This window comes from Seriola aureovittata, chromosome 18 (genome assembly GCF_021018895.1).
Source record: "Seriola aureovittata isolate HTS-2021-v1 ecotype China chromosome 18, ASM2101889v1, whole genome shotgun sequence".
NCBI lineage: Eukaryota > Metazoa > Chordata > Actinopteri > Carangiformes > Carangidae > Seriola > Seriola aureovittata.
In genome coordinates this window covers 14,787,229-14,803,454 of record NC_079381.1, presented here as the reverse complement: position 1 = coordinate 14,803,454, position 16,226 = coordinate 14,787,229, and the positions used below count along the sequence as shown (strand labels likewise).

The 16,226-nt window shown below is 39.4% G+C and overlaps 1 protein-coding gene across 8 annotated transcripts in view; it reads right to left on the bottom strand.

The window, feature by feature from the left end:
* rgs3a (regulator of G protein signaling 3a) overlaps positions 1-16,226 on the bottom strand; it is a 144,611-nt gene that overhangs the window by 26,180 nt on the left and 102,205 nt on the right. For all 8 annotated transcript variants that reach the window (XM_056403040.1, XM_056403041.1, XM_056403043.1 and 5 more), the window contains one exon: positions 10,900-11,883. In XM_056403040.1, the coding sequence (XP_056259015.1) occupies positions 10,900-11,883 (984 nt within the window). The remainder of the gene's footprint in view (positions 1-10,899; positions 11,884-16,226) is intronic.

The following is a 16,226-nucleotide window of genomic DNA, read 5'->3' as shown; positions in this document are numbered from 1 at the left end:
TGAACTTCAATTGTGCTCGCTAAGGCCTTCTAAAGAAAACTGATTGAAGCTATTATGAAAATGTTTTAAAAATTAAATAAAATTTAAAAAAAAGTCAACCTCCTGGTGGACTTTTATGCTTTGCAGAATATTATCACAGCTTTGCGTCAAAAACAGAGCTTGTGTGAGTTGTTTAGTTCCAAAGTTCAAAGTTCCCAACAAAATACCATTCTGAAGAAGCAACTGCAAAATAAAAAAATAATAATCCGCTCAGACTAGAGCCAAAAAATATCCTTTGAATTCTTTTTTGCACAGTATAGAGAATAGTACTATCCTCTTATTATGTTGTTATTATTTTTTTACTGTGAGAAATGAATGAATGAATGCCAGGGTGAAATGGATACTGTCTTGCTACCAGGACTGAATGGGACCGGTGTGATTAAATGTGGGACATACTACAGTAAACTGTAATCACAGCAGGAAGTAGCCGACAGCAACAACCTTTAGGTGAAGACTACAAATTTCAGTGTCAGGGAGAAAAAGGTTATTCAACCCAGTTAGATGTCTTATTTCATAGCGCATGCCTTATTGTAACAATTTTGAACTTTGATTTCCCTTTCTCTACCTCCAGGGCTGATTGTTCCCTTGACCTTGTTCCCATCCTGAGAGGACAGCGTGTCATCATCCCACCAGCATTGTTCACCCTGACTCCCGCCTTCTGGGGAGTCTGAGCGATTGTGTGTGTCCTGTTTCTGTATGCGCTGCTGCAGAGTTGCGTGTGTCTAAAATTCAAACCTAGCCAGGGTTTTCGTGCTGATTTGGACCACACAGCTGGCATGCAGATAAAGTACACCGTGTTCCTGTTATCTCACTGTATGTACAATTTTCTTTCCGCAGACAGAACACGCGGGAACTCGGACAAAAAGATTTAGTCTTTCAAAGTGTATCCCAAAACGGGAGGTGAAAAGCAATTAAAGGCATTCGAATACACTGATCTCACAAAATGTTTGAGAAATTTTCATAAAATAAAAAGAGTATTTCTCCATCACAGCTGCACTTATAATTATCGTAAAGAAAGTTATCTTGAATATTCTTGCTATCTAATCTATGCTCTCAAATAATGCACACTTCATCCTAACACTTAAATTACTGAATGACTGAGTGGCATGGGAGGCAACACAAGAGTGAACACTCATTAATCTTTGCTATTTTAGGGTTGAAGCGTTGAAAGAGCAAGTGAGACAGTGTGATTGTGTGCACGATCAAATCTCAGCACTCAAAATACCTCTTTGTGTACACACAGTGTTGGCAGTGATATAACTCCATAAACGATACGAAAAATTGGTTTGTTTAAGGTTAATGAAAGACTTTGGTCATGGGTAAATTAGGTAATTATCTAATCAAAATTCAGTGTAGAGCGGTTCTTGGCGTGGGTCGGGAATTGAACCCGGATCTTTACTTCTGAAGCCGTGCCCACTCTCCACCCTGACCACAGTGTTCAAGAACATTATTATGAAAACACTACACTTTCCACTGCACAGTTGTTTCTCTCTGACTGTGTCTCCTTTACAAAAAACTGTTTGTGGTGGAAGAACTATTTATCTGTTTTTTTGCACAAATATAATTAATTACCATTGTCCAAGTTTCAAGCTCTTTTGATACAAGTGGCACGGAGCAAGTGTCATCTAGTGTCGGGTCAACTTCAATCAGTATCTTTTAACATTTGTTATCCAGAGACTACAAAGTGTGACTTTGTGTGTGTGTGTGTGTGTGTGTGTGTGTGTGTGTGTGTGTGTGTGTGTGTGTGAGTGTGTGTAGAAGAAACGATCTATCTACATTTATGTAACCGATTCCCGATTCAGACACAACACTGCTATGGCAACGGGCACTGTAAATACCTCCATTCAAACACACACAAGACACATAACTATCAAACAAGGGGCCTTCTGGATCCTGTCTTGGATTAGGTGAACGTCAGAAGAGGGTTTTGTTATACTGGTGACAGCATCCAAAGGCCTGTCACTTTATGACCCAACTGTATACACTGCAGGGCAATGAGGTGGGCAGGGAGCATGAGTCTGCTGAAATAGGTCCAGTCACTAAGTGCCATGACATCAGGCGATCAAGTCTTATGCGAGAAAGGCATCATCAAATGTAGATTGCTGACAGTAACTACTGTATTTTCCCCTAAGTTGTTTCCCAGGCCGCATGTGATGTTCCTTTGCGTTATTATATTAGTCATGTTTATTGTCATCATCTTTATTTACTCTGTCAAAACAGCTGATGATAAATGAAACAATGCCCTGTCTCACCATTTCCTGGCTTTGGCAGACTGATTTGAATTGCAAGGTGTCATCTTATATTATCCTCTTCTATGTATATTACTCATTGGGGTCAATACCCCTGCTGTTGCCTTGCTGCCCTTATTTTGTCAAATGTTCCTACTGTTAGCGAGTGTCACGCATGGAAGTAATCTGTAACACTGTGGACAGAGTTACAAGTAATGAGCCAGAGACATCTGTGTGCTGACATCCATTGTTTGACCTGTTCTGTTTTGTTCCTCTGTTCAAATGGGAAACAACCAGGAGCAAATTATTTTTTAGCATCAGTTTCAAAGGAAGCTATTATGGCCCTGGTTCACATTGTATTACAGCAATATCAGAGTTAATGGATGGAAACAGCATGTTCCCACACTCCTTCACACACAGTTCACAGCAGTAACTATCCAGGTAGCTCATTAAACCCGTCCCCCAGTAATCACAAACGGCCAAACAATTGCTAACAAATAAACAAAAGGAATGCTAGCTTCATTAGCTTGGGATTAGCTTTTGTGGTGGGGATTTGTGAAGGTGTTTAAATCCATGTGGAGCCTAGTGAGTGTTTTAGTGGTAGAAGAAGAGAGTGAGAGAGAAAGGATACAGATACACGGGGTGAGTTTTTGGCCATGTGGGAGCTTCCCTGCCAAAGAAGGATTAGTGTGGGAAGCTTTGAACTCTCATGAGGTCACAAGGAGTTACTAAGTTCGCAAAGATAAATGGGTTTCATTTCAGGGGAAAAATAGTTAAAGTGCATCATTTTATTTTTGGAAATGATCTTTAATAATCCTGCAGGTGTTGTGTAAAAACCTCTGACTCACAGGGATACTTTGAGTTTTAAATCCTTTGTTTAAACTACGGTCAAATGTTTCCTACAGACCTAAAATAAAAGATTATGTTTTTTGTTATTTAATTCCTCTTTCTGTGTGTCTGTTTCATAATATTTTAAATGAATGTAAATATAAATTGTAAAACTGCAGAAATAAAGCAATCAAAAGATTCCACAATAGTTACCATCCATCCCATCAATAAAACTCATCTACACAGATATATCCTGGAAACCAGAGAATTATAGTGAAAGCACATGTTCCCACATTTAACTTGATCCTGACTTTTGGCATGGAAGAAAGAAATGTAATAAGCAGATGTGAAGAATTTATGTAATAAGAAAATATTTCATTTGACAGTCAGTTACAATAAAGTGTCTGTAAGGACTAAGTGAATGTGATAACTCTTCCCAGAAGACTCTTATTTGTTATCACAGTTGCTCAACTGGGAATGATGTTTCCTCTTCCTGTCAGTGCGACTGGTTATCTATGGAGCCAGAATATCTTAAGTACATGTCTTGGTCGGTCAAAAAACACCCTCCAAGAAAAATGTTAATATTTAGTAAACAAGATGTGAACAAAACATGATGACTGACTATTGCCAAACCCCGACCTCAAACAATAATGGCTTAACAACCTGAACTAGGCATGTAAGGCCTGTCAAGATTTGAATTCATCCACATGTTGAAATGATGTGCATGGAGGTCTGGTAAGAGTGACAGTCTGTATCTAAAACAATCTTTTTTTCTTTTTTTTTGTTTCTCTAAACCCAAAAATAACAAGCAAAAGTGTAAGGAATGAATTTAACAGTGTGTGTGTCTGCAAACATTAACATACCTGGGCTAACTAAGTTAGTACCTACAGTAGTAAACTAGCATTACTGCCAAACCCAAGTAACACAACAGTGTCTGTGTGTGTGTGTGTGTGTGTGTGTGTGTGTGTGTGTGTAAGTGCGTGTGTGCGTGCGTGCGTGCGTGCGTGCGTGTGAGAACCATAACTTCTTATGATGTGTCAAGACTGTTGAAGCCAAGGTTGTAAATAGCACGATTGGACAGAGTTGGGTGGAATAATGGAAACAGAATGTGAGCGGATCATTGTGGTTGTGTTTGGTTGTATAAGTTGAAAAACTAATATCTTACTTTTGTCTTAGAGCAGAACTTGCAAAGGACTTGCTAATGTGTGTATTTTTATGCACATTAAATAAAGATTAAAGTTTGTTTCGTTTTTTCTTTTCTACTGCACATACATGCGGAGAGATACTGTGCATTCCTCTTCCTATTTTAAGAATCCAAATAAAAAGAAAGATTTGTCTGGAAGCTCCTAGACGACACAAGCATTTCATCCACACTGAGGGAGATGTCCCTGATTTCACAACAAGGGGCAAGAATTCCTTCCTAAATGAAAAAAGTTCAGTCTGTTCCGTCTTATGTAACTACTTTTTCCTTTTGGAGCAATCTCAAATACGATATACTGACTTCCATACGTCTGGTGGACTCTTGCAAGTAAAGTCATTGAAATTCTATTGTGTGAAATTTTAACTGTGGAGTAAAACCATAAACTGAAAAACAACGCCTTCAGTTCATTCACATTTTTGTCAATAGATACTTTAGTGACTGGACAGTGAGCTGACTGTTCTGAAAGCTTGTTCCGTCTCCTCAGTAAATATTTACATGTTACTCATTTAGCATTTTAGTGGACATATCAAGCCCGGGTGCATCCCACATGGATTTGAACTCTGGAGACCTTTTGTCCCTTCCGGGCCAAATAGTGTACAGTCAAACAGAAGAAAACCCTGGTGTTTACCTCCAAAACCATCCGTTCAGTGTGTCACAGTGCTGGCACAGAATACATGCTGATTTTTATGCACACCTTGGCCCTAGGCTATTTATCTATAGCATCTATTTTGTTTCATATTTGTACAAAACACTTGAAGGGATGGCATTGGCACTCATCGATACCTAGTATTTTTAAATCGTTTCCACGAATCTCTTATGCAGTTCATTCAGTAAAAAACAAACTATTATTAGCTGTGGTCATGCGCGCTGACCCATGTGAGGTACACATCACAGTCTTGATATCAACAAGTGCTGTGCCTCTCTCATACTATACCCTTGGAACTAAGATTAGGTAAACTACATGGGACAAGCACATTAGGGCCCGGGGAATGATGAGAGGTCAGCACTAATAGATTTGTCTTGGAAGACCGCTGGGAGCTTGGTAGATATGTAGCTGAAGTACTTGAAGATGGCTTAACATTATGCAAAGTTTACTAATAGTTTTGTACATGGGCCTGAAATAGCATGTTTAGGTTCCTGTAAGTGTTTATCGTGCTTATCACAGTGCAGTGGACATTTAATGGAAGTCCAGGAAATTTGAAGACACACTATTTTGTGAAGGAACAAAACTCCAAACATGTTCTTCCAAGCTCAGTGCATATACAAAGGTAAAGCAAATACACATACATATTCTTGCACCCTTCCTATACTGTTATTGTTGGCTTTCCATCTGGAGTCTGTTGTAGCTCATAGAACCGATATTTTCGCAAAACCAAACTTACAGGTCAGTCTATAGGTCAGCTATACTGTTTGTATAGGTTCTTCCATGTTTGTGCATCTATTTGATATTTTGGATTTAGCCCCAAGGACAAAGGTGAGTCCGTTAGAAGAAGCGGTGTGTACTGTTTGCCTGGCGTTAGATTATCCTGTAGTGCTTAGGCTGGTTGCTTTAGCCTAACAATTAGAGCCTGATATGTTTTTTCTGTAGTCCTGACAGTAGCCTAAATCATTTATTTTACTGTTCTCCTTTTATGACTAAAGCAGCAATATTAAATTCACCTTAGAGCATTAATGTAGTTGTGCAGTGATGAAAAGGTTTGTTTCAGACAGAAATAACAGATAGAGCTGATTGTGTGCACATGTACACCACCATTAAATAGAAATATCTAGATTGTATCATATAAACGAGAGAGGACTAACCACATAAAAATGATAAAGGATCCAAGCAGTTGTGCCTCCCTCTGATTAAGAGTTCTGCGTTATTGTGTTTTCTCACTGTCTGCCACATGTTCCCCTCTTTTCCCTTCACGATCTTCTTGTGATGAGAGAGAATCACAACCTGGTTCTAGAATAACGCTGGTCACCTCGCTGGAAGTATAGTTATACCAGTTACACTATGATTCATCCTGCATGCGTCCATTCCAGTATACCAACTCTATTTATGTTTCTGAGTGTGTGTGTGTGCGTACATGAACACGTAACACCACCCGTAAGCACACCTGTTTTCAAGTCTGAATGCATGTTAACCTATTTTCATTTTATACTATGCACCTCTGTGTATCCTTGACACAACGCAGGAATGTAAGCCATCGCACAACCATCAGTAAACACATTAAAATTGTTTCCTCCCAACATCTGGAAAGACAGCTGATATTTATCCAGATTTCAAACAAACATTCAGACCCCATAAACAAAATGTTTGGCCTGCTTAACCAAAAAGCACTGCGTTAGATCCACATGTCTGTTGCAGCAACATCTGTGTGGATGCAACACATTCACAAACTGACACAAGATGACTGATAGTGTGATTTTTGGAAAAACAAGTAGGATTTGAGAGTTTTGGACAGCGACATTAAGAGTTTAATTCAATGGTCTGCTCGGAAAAGAACATGCAGTCATTTAGTCTTATATGGCCATTTAAGGAATGCCTCTCACCTTGTGATGGAAATTAGTATTTTCTGGTCTTTGGAGTGCTACCGTGGATAAAAGCTGTCAGTGGAAACAGATCAGTGGAATTTTTTTATTACCTCTGGATTTCTCATCCCTTTAAATTTCCATTTTAGCTAGCTAACCATTTTAATAGTGTTATTATGGTGCCTGCAAAAGATTCTCTTTATCATCCAGCCATAGTAGTAGCTCTTGTAGTTCATATTTTCTTTGGCCTCAATGTTTGGGTACTATGTCATTTGGAAACAGTTTTACAAAGACCATTAACAGCAGATTTGAAACTATCCTCAACAGGGCAGCAAATGATAGCAAATGATGTCAGGGAAGGTGATGGTTTGGTGTGACTTCACTATTTGACGGGTGGACCATGCTATCCTCATCAGATTAAGGCAGTTGTTGGCACTGGTAAACAGAAAGATTCCTACATAAATGGATGGCCTCTCCTGTCCAACAAGGCTCAATATTCATGTGGAATACCACAAGGATCAATTCTTGGCCCAACATTCTCAGTACTCTCTTTTTTTCATTCCTCTAAACAATTTTGGCCTTTCAATTGCAACCAACAGTGATATCTTTGGCAGTAGCTATTTCCAAAGGTATTTTTGTGGTAAATGTATTTTTAGAAAACATCCGATTTAATGTTGATATGACAGATACAGTCTTGAACAATATAAAAACAGATTAATCACATCAAACAAATTTTTGTCATTCTAATGTGTGTTTTGCATTTATTCCAATTTTAAGATAAATTTTAGTTTACTTCTGGTTCACAAATCAATTTATAACTTTTTTGGAAAAGTGATATATAAAGCAGGCTTGATTTATAAGGTTTGAACACTATTTTTCAGCCATCAGTAGCAAGAATAACACTTTCTTTTAAGCAGTTGTCAAGAATCAAGAATCTCTTAGTCAAACAAACTGACATTATTTCTCTTGACCTGCTCTCTGTCTGTCTCTGGCTCTCCTTACATTGATGATAGGCCTCTGAAGAGATCAAGTGAGAGAAAAGGTGCAGAGCGGAAAGAAACGCAGGACCAGAGTCGGTGCTTGTTAAAGGGCAAGTAAACACTGCCTGGCAAGAGAAGTGACAGACAGAAAGAGACAGAGAAGGAGGGGCAGGGGGTTCACATTAAAACACGACAGAGACAGTACAGTCACACATACTAACTATAAATACAGCCAAAAGCTTTAAGTGTACCCATGTGAGTGTTTAAGTCACTGTAAAGTGTCTTGGATCACAAGTCACTGAAATGGTAGTGATAAAGGAACTTGAAAATAAGTTTCAGTAAAGTCTGAGATCTCCATTTGGTCAGTCTCTGCATCTAAATAATGAATTGCATGTAAACTACGAGACTTATAACATAAAGCAAAACATATCCTTGCTATATTCTTAATGTTAGTCCACAAAGCATTGTTTCTTCACACCTGACATGAAATATGCATGTAGTATATTAGCATGGAAGCAAAGGTTTACTTCATATTTTTTTATATTAAATAATGTTTCAACTATGACTGAATGAAATGTTCTGCAAAATACAAAATATAAAAAAAAATAGTTTGAAGTACTGTAATTGAGCATTTACATCCAATGTTTTAAGAAAATTGTTCCTTTTCAGGTTTTCCCACCATCACTTCACGGCAACAGCTTGTACACTCCTGATATGTTAGAACTAATTATAACCAGATTTCTGCCCATTCGATCACCGCAGTGCTGCAAATGAGCGCCAACAAGTTTGGAAAAACTTTGAAGGTGTCATGAAATGAAGGCAGTATGTTCATGCAGCCTCAGGAATCTGTGTTACTAGTCTTCAGTGATCCCATAAAGTTTTCTTGGTCAGAGGTTGGTCACACACGCGCACACACACGTGGACAAAAACACACACAATCAGGTTCTGCACCTAGAGATGTCACAAGATTTATGAATGAGGGGGGAGATGACAGATCATTTTAAATAATGGAAACACAAGCCTCAAAGGAACAGTGTCCATGACGCCAATAGGTAGTAAAATTACCCTTGAATCCGCCAAGACCAATAGGCTCCAGCCCTCTCTGCTGCATTCCTCCTCTGCACAAGTTCACACACACTGCCATTTAAGGCTGCCAAGTGTACTGACAGACTCTGGGAAGGCAGATGTAGATGAAAAGGAACAGTGCCTCTTATATTCTATAGTGATAAAGTGAGCACTTAATTAACTCTGTCATATGTCTATCATTAAGTCGGTGGGTTGTCTGTTGAGCCCTGATTTCACTGTCTTGTTCTTTTTTTTTTCTTCCCTTTTCTTTCCATTTGCTTGTGTTCCTTTGTTGAGAAACAATCATTACCAAACTGATACTGATGAAATAAGTTTCCAGATGTGGAGTTCAAACTATAATAGTGTTGTTGGAAGAAATCGCTGCAGAGATGATGACCTTTCTGCATTCCATTTATAATGTAATACTACTAAAGACATGATCAGAAAACGTGGTACGTCATAGTTAAGAAGAAAATAAGTCACCTTGGCCAGAATGAAGTGAGAGAAGATATGACGCACACGCATCTGAGGCTGCTGGGCTAACATGATTTGATGCATGCTTCCCTCTGTTGGACAACAAGAGCAACTGCCACCTGCACGTTTATTCCTTTCTCAAAACTGCTGACGATACTGCCTCAAAGGAGAAAACCCCAAACTGATGCAATTTTTATATTAAAAAAATCTTCTCTTATAGTTTCAGATGACACACAAATTTTAAATTCTGATCCTACAGGAGATGTTAAATTAAAATAAAAATGTGGGGGACAAACTTCTATAAAAAGTCATAATTTCATGATAACTTTTTCACTCTGCTACAAATGCTAATGTATTCTACATAATGACATTAGAGTTCAACTAAACAATATACAATGTTTATTTACATGAATTATGGAAACTAAACGAAATGACAGTGCTCTCTGCATGTAAATATCAGTGTACATGTGCTTTATTATGGAGACATGTAAGTGTTTTGCAGAAAGGTTAAACCAATGTGCAGTTTGTGTGAAACCAGGCATAAGTACTTCGCACAACGAGTTGATTGTTTTAGTAAAAAAATGTATTTGTTGTCATTATCTGTTATGGTTTTGCAATGTCTTGTTCATTGTATTAGAGAATGTTTAATAAAATCACAGAAATTTGAGACACAGGTGATATTGCCCTATATACAAACTAAACTTTCAGCATGTATACATTTTCTACAAGGTAGTTGTGTTGCGTAGTGGAAGCATATTTAGATTCAGAAAAGCTGCTTATATTTGACTTCTGCAGGGGGCTTATGCAAATGGGGCTAGATGCTGTTCCTTGTACAGTTAATATTTTAACATTGTTAAACTGCATACAATGACATGAATGCATCTCAAATATACCTGTCTAACTCTGTCATGCAATTAGTCAATAGTTTTAGACCTATTAAACGTATTTTTTCTCTATACATAGTCGTGGCGTGTATTCATGCATAAGATTGTACTGGTATACAACTTTAGTTGCAATACACTGCTAAGATGTCTACTGTACACATACAGTATATGTATGTGTCTCTCGACTGTTATTGAAAATCATTATGGCCTTTTGTTTTTGATGAGCTTGACACTTTTTTACACTTTAGACAGAACAATCTTGTATGATTTATATTGCAGAATACACGGATGACAGGATTCTTGTGCACTTGCTCTATTTTACCACTTGATGTCACCATTTTTGCAGAAACCAGTGAACCGTAACTTTGGGATCATTCATGCACAACTGATGCAATAGATAGGAGGGACATACTGTAGTACTCGGTATGTGAGGTTAGAAAGAAAAACTGAAATAGTCTGAATGTTATTATAGACCAAATACTAATGTGTGTATATTTTACTGTCTTTGGTCCTTCAAAATTCTTACACTCTCTTCCTGTTTTAGAAATGACCCATGTTGCCCAAGTACAGAAAATGTATTCTAACCATGGCAGCGGCTGAATTTTACTACAGTGCTGTATTTTTGTAACTTTATTCCTGCGTGACTCAGCACATACTGTAATTTATTCAAGTGTGAAGCTGCTTACCTTCCTCCCAGAGAACAGCATACACAGCTGATGCATGGAGCCTCCATTCTTGGTCAGCTCTTTCTTCAGGGTTTTGGGTGATGGGAGTGTCCAGCCGCCCTTGTGGTGTGCTCCCCCCGCCTCTAAGCAGTTGATGGCGTTGTCGGAGGTGAAGCATGGCGTGCGGGGGTCCTGCAGGAGGCTTCCTTCACTGTGGGTGCGTCTGCGGAGGGAATTCTGCACACTGAGCCCCCCTCCTCCATGTTTCTCACAGGTGGCACCCTCCACCATGCTGCGGCGCTTGCTGTCACTGCGCTGCAGGTAGGCATCGTCACTGTCGTCTTCATCATCCTCTTCGTCAGACTCCTCGTCTTCATCCTCATCGTAGTCTTCGTCATCAGTGTTGGGTGAGGAGAGGGCGTCGGCACTAAAGGAGCGATCGAGGCGCAGCTCAGGGATGACAAATGAAGATGAGGAGGAGGATGGAGGAGCGTTGGTGTCAGGTGGCTCTGAGGCATTGTCTTCATCTGTGTTTGACACCATCAGGTTTAGGTTGACTTCCTCCTCATTCATCTCGCCCTCCTCTCCTCCTTCTTCTTTCTCTTCCCCCTCACTTAAAGTACTCTTTCTGCTGGCCCCATCTTCCTCCTCCTCCTCCTCCTCCCTTCTGTTCTCCAAATCCTTCATCTCTCTCCAGATCTCCATCTCGTTTCCCTCCATACTCTTGCAATCCTCACCCTCGGTGGAGGGAGGTGGTGTGGGAGGCACCTTATGCCGCTCCTCGGACCCCATCAGACCTCCAAGGGGCATGTAGACCTCATCCAAAGGGGTGAGTGGCTCCGAGGGGTGAGGACTGCCAAGGGTTGGGGGCTCCGAGGGGCTGGAAGGATATAGACTGCTTTCTTCACCTTCTGAGCTGCGGGGGGGAAGGTGGAGGGACACACCTCCTCGATCTCCTGCTCCGCCCAGCTCACATGAGGGGGCATCCACCTTAGGCTCCGACATCTACAAAAGGGAACAGAGAAAGAAAAAGGAGAATGAAAGTTAGTCACATATGTTTGGACAAGTTATGCACTAGACACTGTTTAACTCACTGTTTAACGCAGCATGAATGAGATTCACTTTGAGTAAAACCACTTATTACAACTCCTCCATTCCCAGTCACTGAATTTGGCTTTAAAATATCTCACGGCCTGCTACATCCTGGCGTGACCAAGAGTTACTTCCAGGATCAGGCTATGTACTGAACCCTGACTGATCACAGCGTGTGGTAAGTCCTGTCCTGCGAGCTCGGACAGGAGGGTCCGGAGACAGATTTCCCGATCAGGAGTGTCAACAAACACAGCATGATAGAGGGCATTGTGAACACTGTCAAACCAGGGGAATTAAGGCACAAAAATTACGACATACTAGTCTTTCCATATGGGCCTAAGAATGGGTTTTTGTGCCAAGTGCTAATTTTGCTAATTTAAATTCTAATTTCATTTGACTGACAAAGGGCTGAACTGCCAAAGACCACACTGTAAAATCGCTGCCAGTGAGTTCATATTCTGATATACTCCTGTTTTTCTAAGCCGTGCTGCTCACTACTGTACTATACTGGAGCTTGCCGCACTGATTCAGTCAAACTAAGTTGGTACTGGGCCCTCAGGGACTGTGGAATAAAAAAAACAAAAACCAAGCCAAACCTCAAAATATTAACACCAGCCACAAATCGTTTCACTCTCTCTGATATTTTTGTATCATATCAACATAGAATACATTTATTTTTAACCCAAATGACCACACACACACACACACACAGGCCCACCACTGCCCTCACTCACTTCCCAGGGTCAAAACTCAATATCCTTGCCACACACCAATGTGAACATGTGTGTATTGTGCATACACACACTCACACACGCAAACACACACACACACACACACACACACACACAAACACACACACACACACACACACACACACAGAGCACATGTCCTAACCACCTGCCTTTGGAAATCTCTTTTACCTCCTTCCCAAACTCAGCTGGTTTTAAATGTTGCTTTAACCTTTGCGGCCCACAGAGCCCTCAGTGGGTGGATCATTGTAAATGCATTTTGAGTGTTTCAAAACCACGGAATTTAATTTCAAATTCAATTAAAGATCTTCAAAAGTTTTCAACAAACTGAATATGTTAATAAAGTTAGGCACAGAACTTTTTTTTTCCCAATGGTTGCAATGATGCTGCCAACTTCAATGGTGTTCAAAAGTGTTGAAGTTACACGATACATTGTGGCATTATTATACAGTGTAGATTAAAACATGAGCCGCATAGGTCAACTGTGTATATACTCACATTGCTGTTATACTATAAACCTGTTGATTTTGGCCCTGGCATATTTTGACAAGGGGGGCTAAGAAACTTATTAACATTTGCTCATCAACACACTGTAGCCATTCAGTGTTATTCTGTGCTCCAGTAAACATGGCTCACAGGAGAACATCCAGAAACCTGAAGGAATGCATACAAACTTTAAACAGAGATGATGCACTGGTTTAAACATTTCAATAAAATCTGAAGTGGAAAGTTATGACATAAGTTGGTTAATGCGGTTTGAAAATGTTAGCTATCAACCCCAGCTACAATTTTACCACATGAAGTTGCTTGTGGGCCAAAACCAAAAAAAGGAGTACCAAAAAAAGAAACGTCAGAAAGAAGGTCAGAAATACCCTGTGCGAGGGACTGTTTTAAACCACTGCATTACTCACTATTCATTTAATAAAACAGCCCTCTGAATGTCACTTATGAAGCTCACAAAGTTAGACAATAAAAGCTTTGTTGCTGAAAATTGGACGAAAAACATTTTAATGTGTGAGGACGTCCATGCTGAGAGTCAGTCTAAGTGAAAAAGACAAGTAGAGGCTTAAGTAGTGGCTGTAATGGTGTTTGCTTAAGAAGACAAAGACCATGTTCAGATGGTAAAGCTGTTATCTCAGCTGGCTTCAATCGATCGAGTCAATGTAGAATTAAAATATCTCAAAGATGACTGGAGACATTTGGTAAAGAGCAAAAGAGCAAAGGATTAAACGATAGAATTAGATGAAGAAAAAAGGGTTTAATATCTGATTACCTTCATTCACCTTCAGTTCACAATTCCTCTCCCTGTGTGAAGTATTAAAGTGCCAAGAAGCAAATAGTAGAGTACTATAATATTTAATTAGGGTGTTATTTTCACAGAGCAGTAGTATTACAAAATGCACATGGACATTTGTATATAGTCAATGAAAATAAACTGCAGTACTACAACTTTCTGTTATACAATGTATTCATGAGTGGATTTGTGGAATCACAAGCCTTCAGCTCAGTCGACAAAATTAATTCTACCTCCTTCAATTCTGCCGAAAGTCTGGTGAAGGGCCTCATTGTGCTGGTCAAGTTAACCCATGATGACAAGCTGCAGTCACAAGATGCTCTGTTCTAATTGGAGATAATGCTGCCTCCTCGCAGACAGCTCTCATGATATTTCACAAGCTGTTTGTGTACTTTTGCAGCTCAAATTATTTTCCCCACATGCTGTTTGGCTCTGGTCGTCCTCGCCTCTAAACTTTTGACCTGTATTCATGAACTCAAAGAGCTTTTAGGACTTTCATTCAGGATCAGCTCCAAGAAAGGAATCCTTAAAATTATACTGTCTGAAATTGTAGATAAAGTAAGTGCTCGTGCAAGAGTTTGTGTGAAATAAAACAAAAAACAAATCAGTCAACACTGAATTTGTTTTTTTGTGTAGGAAAAGTGTAAGCAGAGGTGATGTATGGGGTTATTTGCATACTGAGTGGTGTTGCACTGTAATTTGCCTCAACTGCATATAGGCACAATACAATATACAATGAATACAGTATGTCTGGATATAGGATGGGAAGGTCTGAAATTGGGGTCACTGTGACTCCAGCAACCATATGACCTCATGTTTTTGTAACGTGAGCTGTGGAGAACTTGAAGAAGGCTGTGTTCTCAGTCAGTATCTTTGTGTATGCATACTATCACAACTGCAAATCTGGCATTTAAAAACCTGCCACAATGCACTATATGTTGACCCATCAAACCAAATAATGTTTTGCAAACCTTTGCCTCTCATATCTTGCACCAGATTCACAGTTCTGATGTGTTTGTTATGTGCAATCTGTTTATACTGGATTTATATTAATTTATTTAATGTTTATTTGAATAGTATGTTGTATGTTTTAGTGGTTGACACATAGCTCCCCCAAATCTCAACACCCTTCTACTAAACCTTTTTAGCATACAAGTTAAATCTGAGATTTTCCCAACAGTCTAGGCATGGCTCAAAAATAATCGACTGTAAGCAAAATGAAACACCAGTAAAATGACTCTACTCTACCATCTGATAACTAACACTCCAGGGAGGGGGGAAAACCAAAACTGTGCCTTATTGTGCAAAATCCCAGATCTATTGTTATAATCTATTTAATATTCATATTACAGAATAGTGCAACTTAATGAATAACAGGTGAAAAATAAATCTACTTCAAACAGATATTTAATTCCTGAGTATCATTTAACAAAGAAATTTGTGCTTCTCAAAGACATGATGACAAAGACTATATAGTTTTCTGATCTCAACTGATCAACAGTTTTGTTGCAAAGAAGACACAGCACCGACCAACAACAGTCAGATCAATGACCATTTTCTTTAAAACTCATGTTTTTATTGTTCACTGTTCTTTTGAGTAGTGATGATATAATCCTGCTGGCTTTGATTACAGCCTGGATTAATGACAGACCTTAATTAATTTGCCAAAACACATGATATCTGATTTCTCTGTATGAGTTATAACTTAATGAACTTTAATATACTGGCGAAAGATCAAAGATTGCTAGTGCTTGCAATAAAGCATTACATCAGTTTGTGTCCGGTTTGGACATCTGACCTACAGCACCACTGGGTGGGTGGGTGGGTGGGGGGGTACCTTGCTGATTATTCTGGCAAGGTCTTTCTCTGAGCGTCACAACTCAAGGCTTGACACACCTTTTTAGTGCTTCTTTGTTTGGGTAATGTCGGTTTCATTTACTAGTGACCACCCATGGTGGTCACTGTGAGGCCCATGGAGACAAGCACAGTGACTCAGGGCTATCAATATAAACTGGACCTGTCTAGATGTCCATGAATATATAAAACTACCCCAAGGTGATCCAGACCTCTCATTTTCCCTTCTAACTCCCTCTTAACCTCCCTGTGATCCTACCTAAACGGTTCACTGTAGTGTTACAACCAAGACATCAGGGCTTCTTGCTGATTCACAGGGATATTTTTAGAATAAAATGCACTTTCAAAAAAGCACCCAT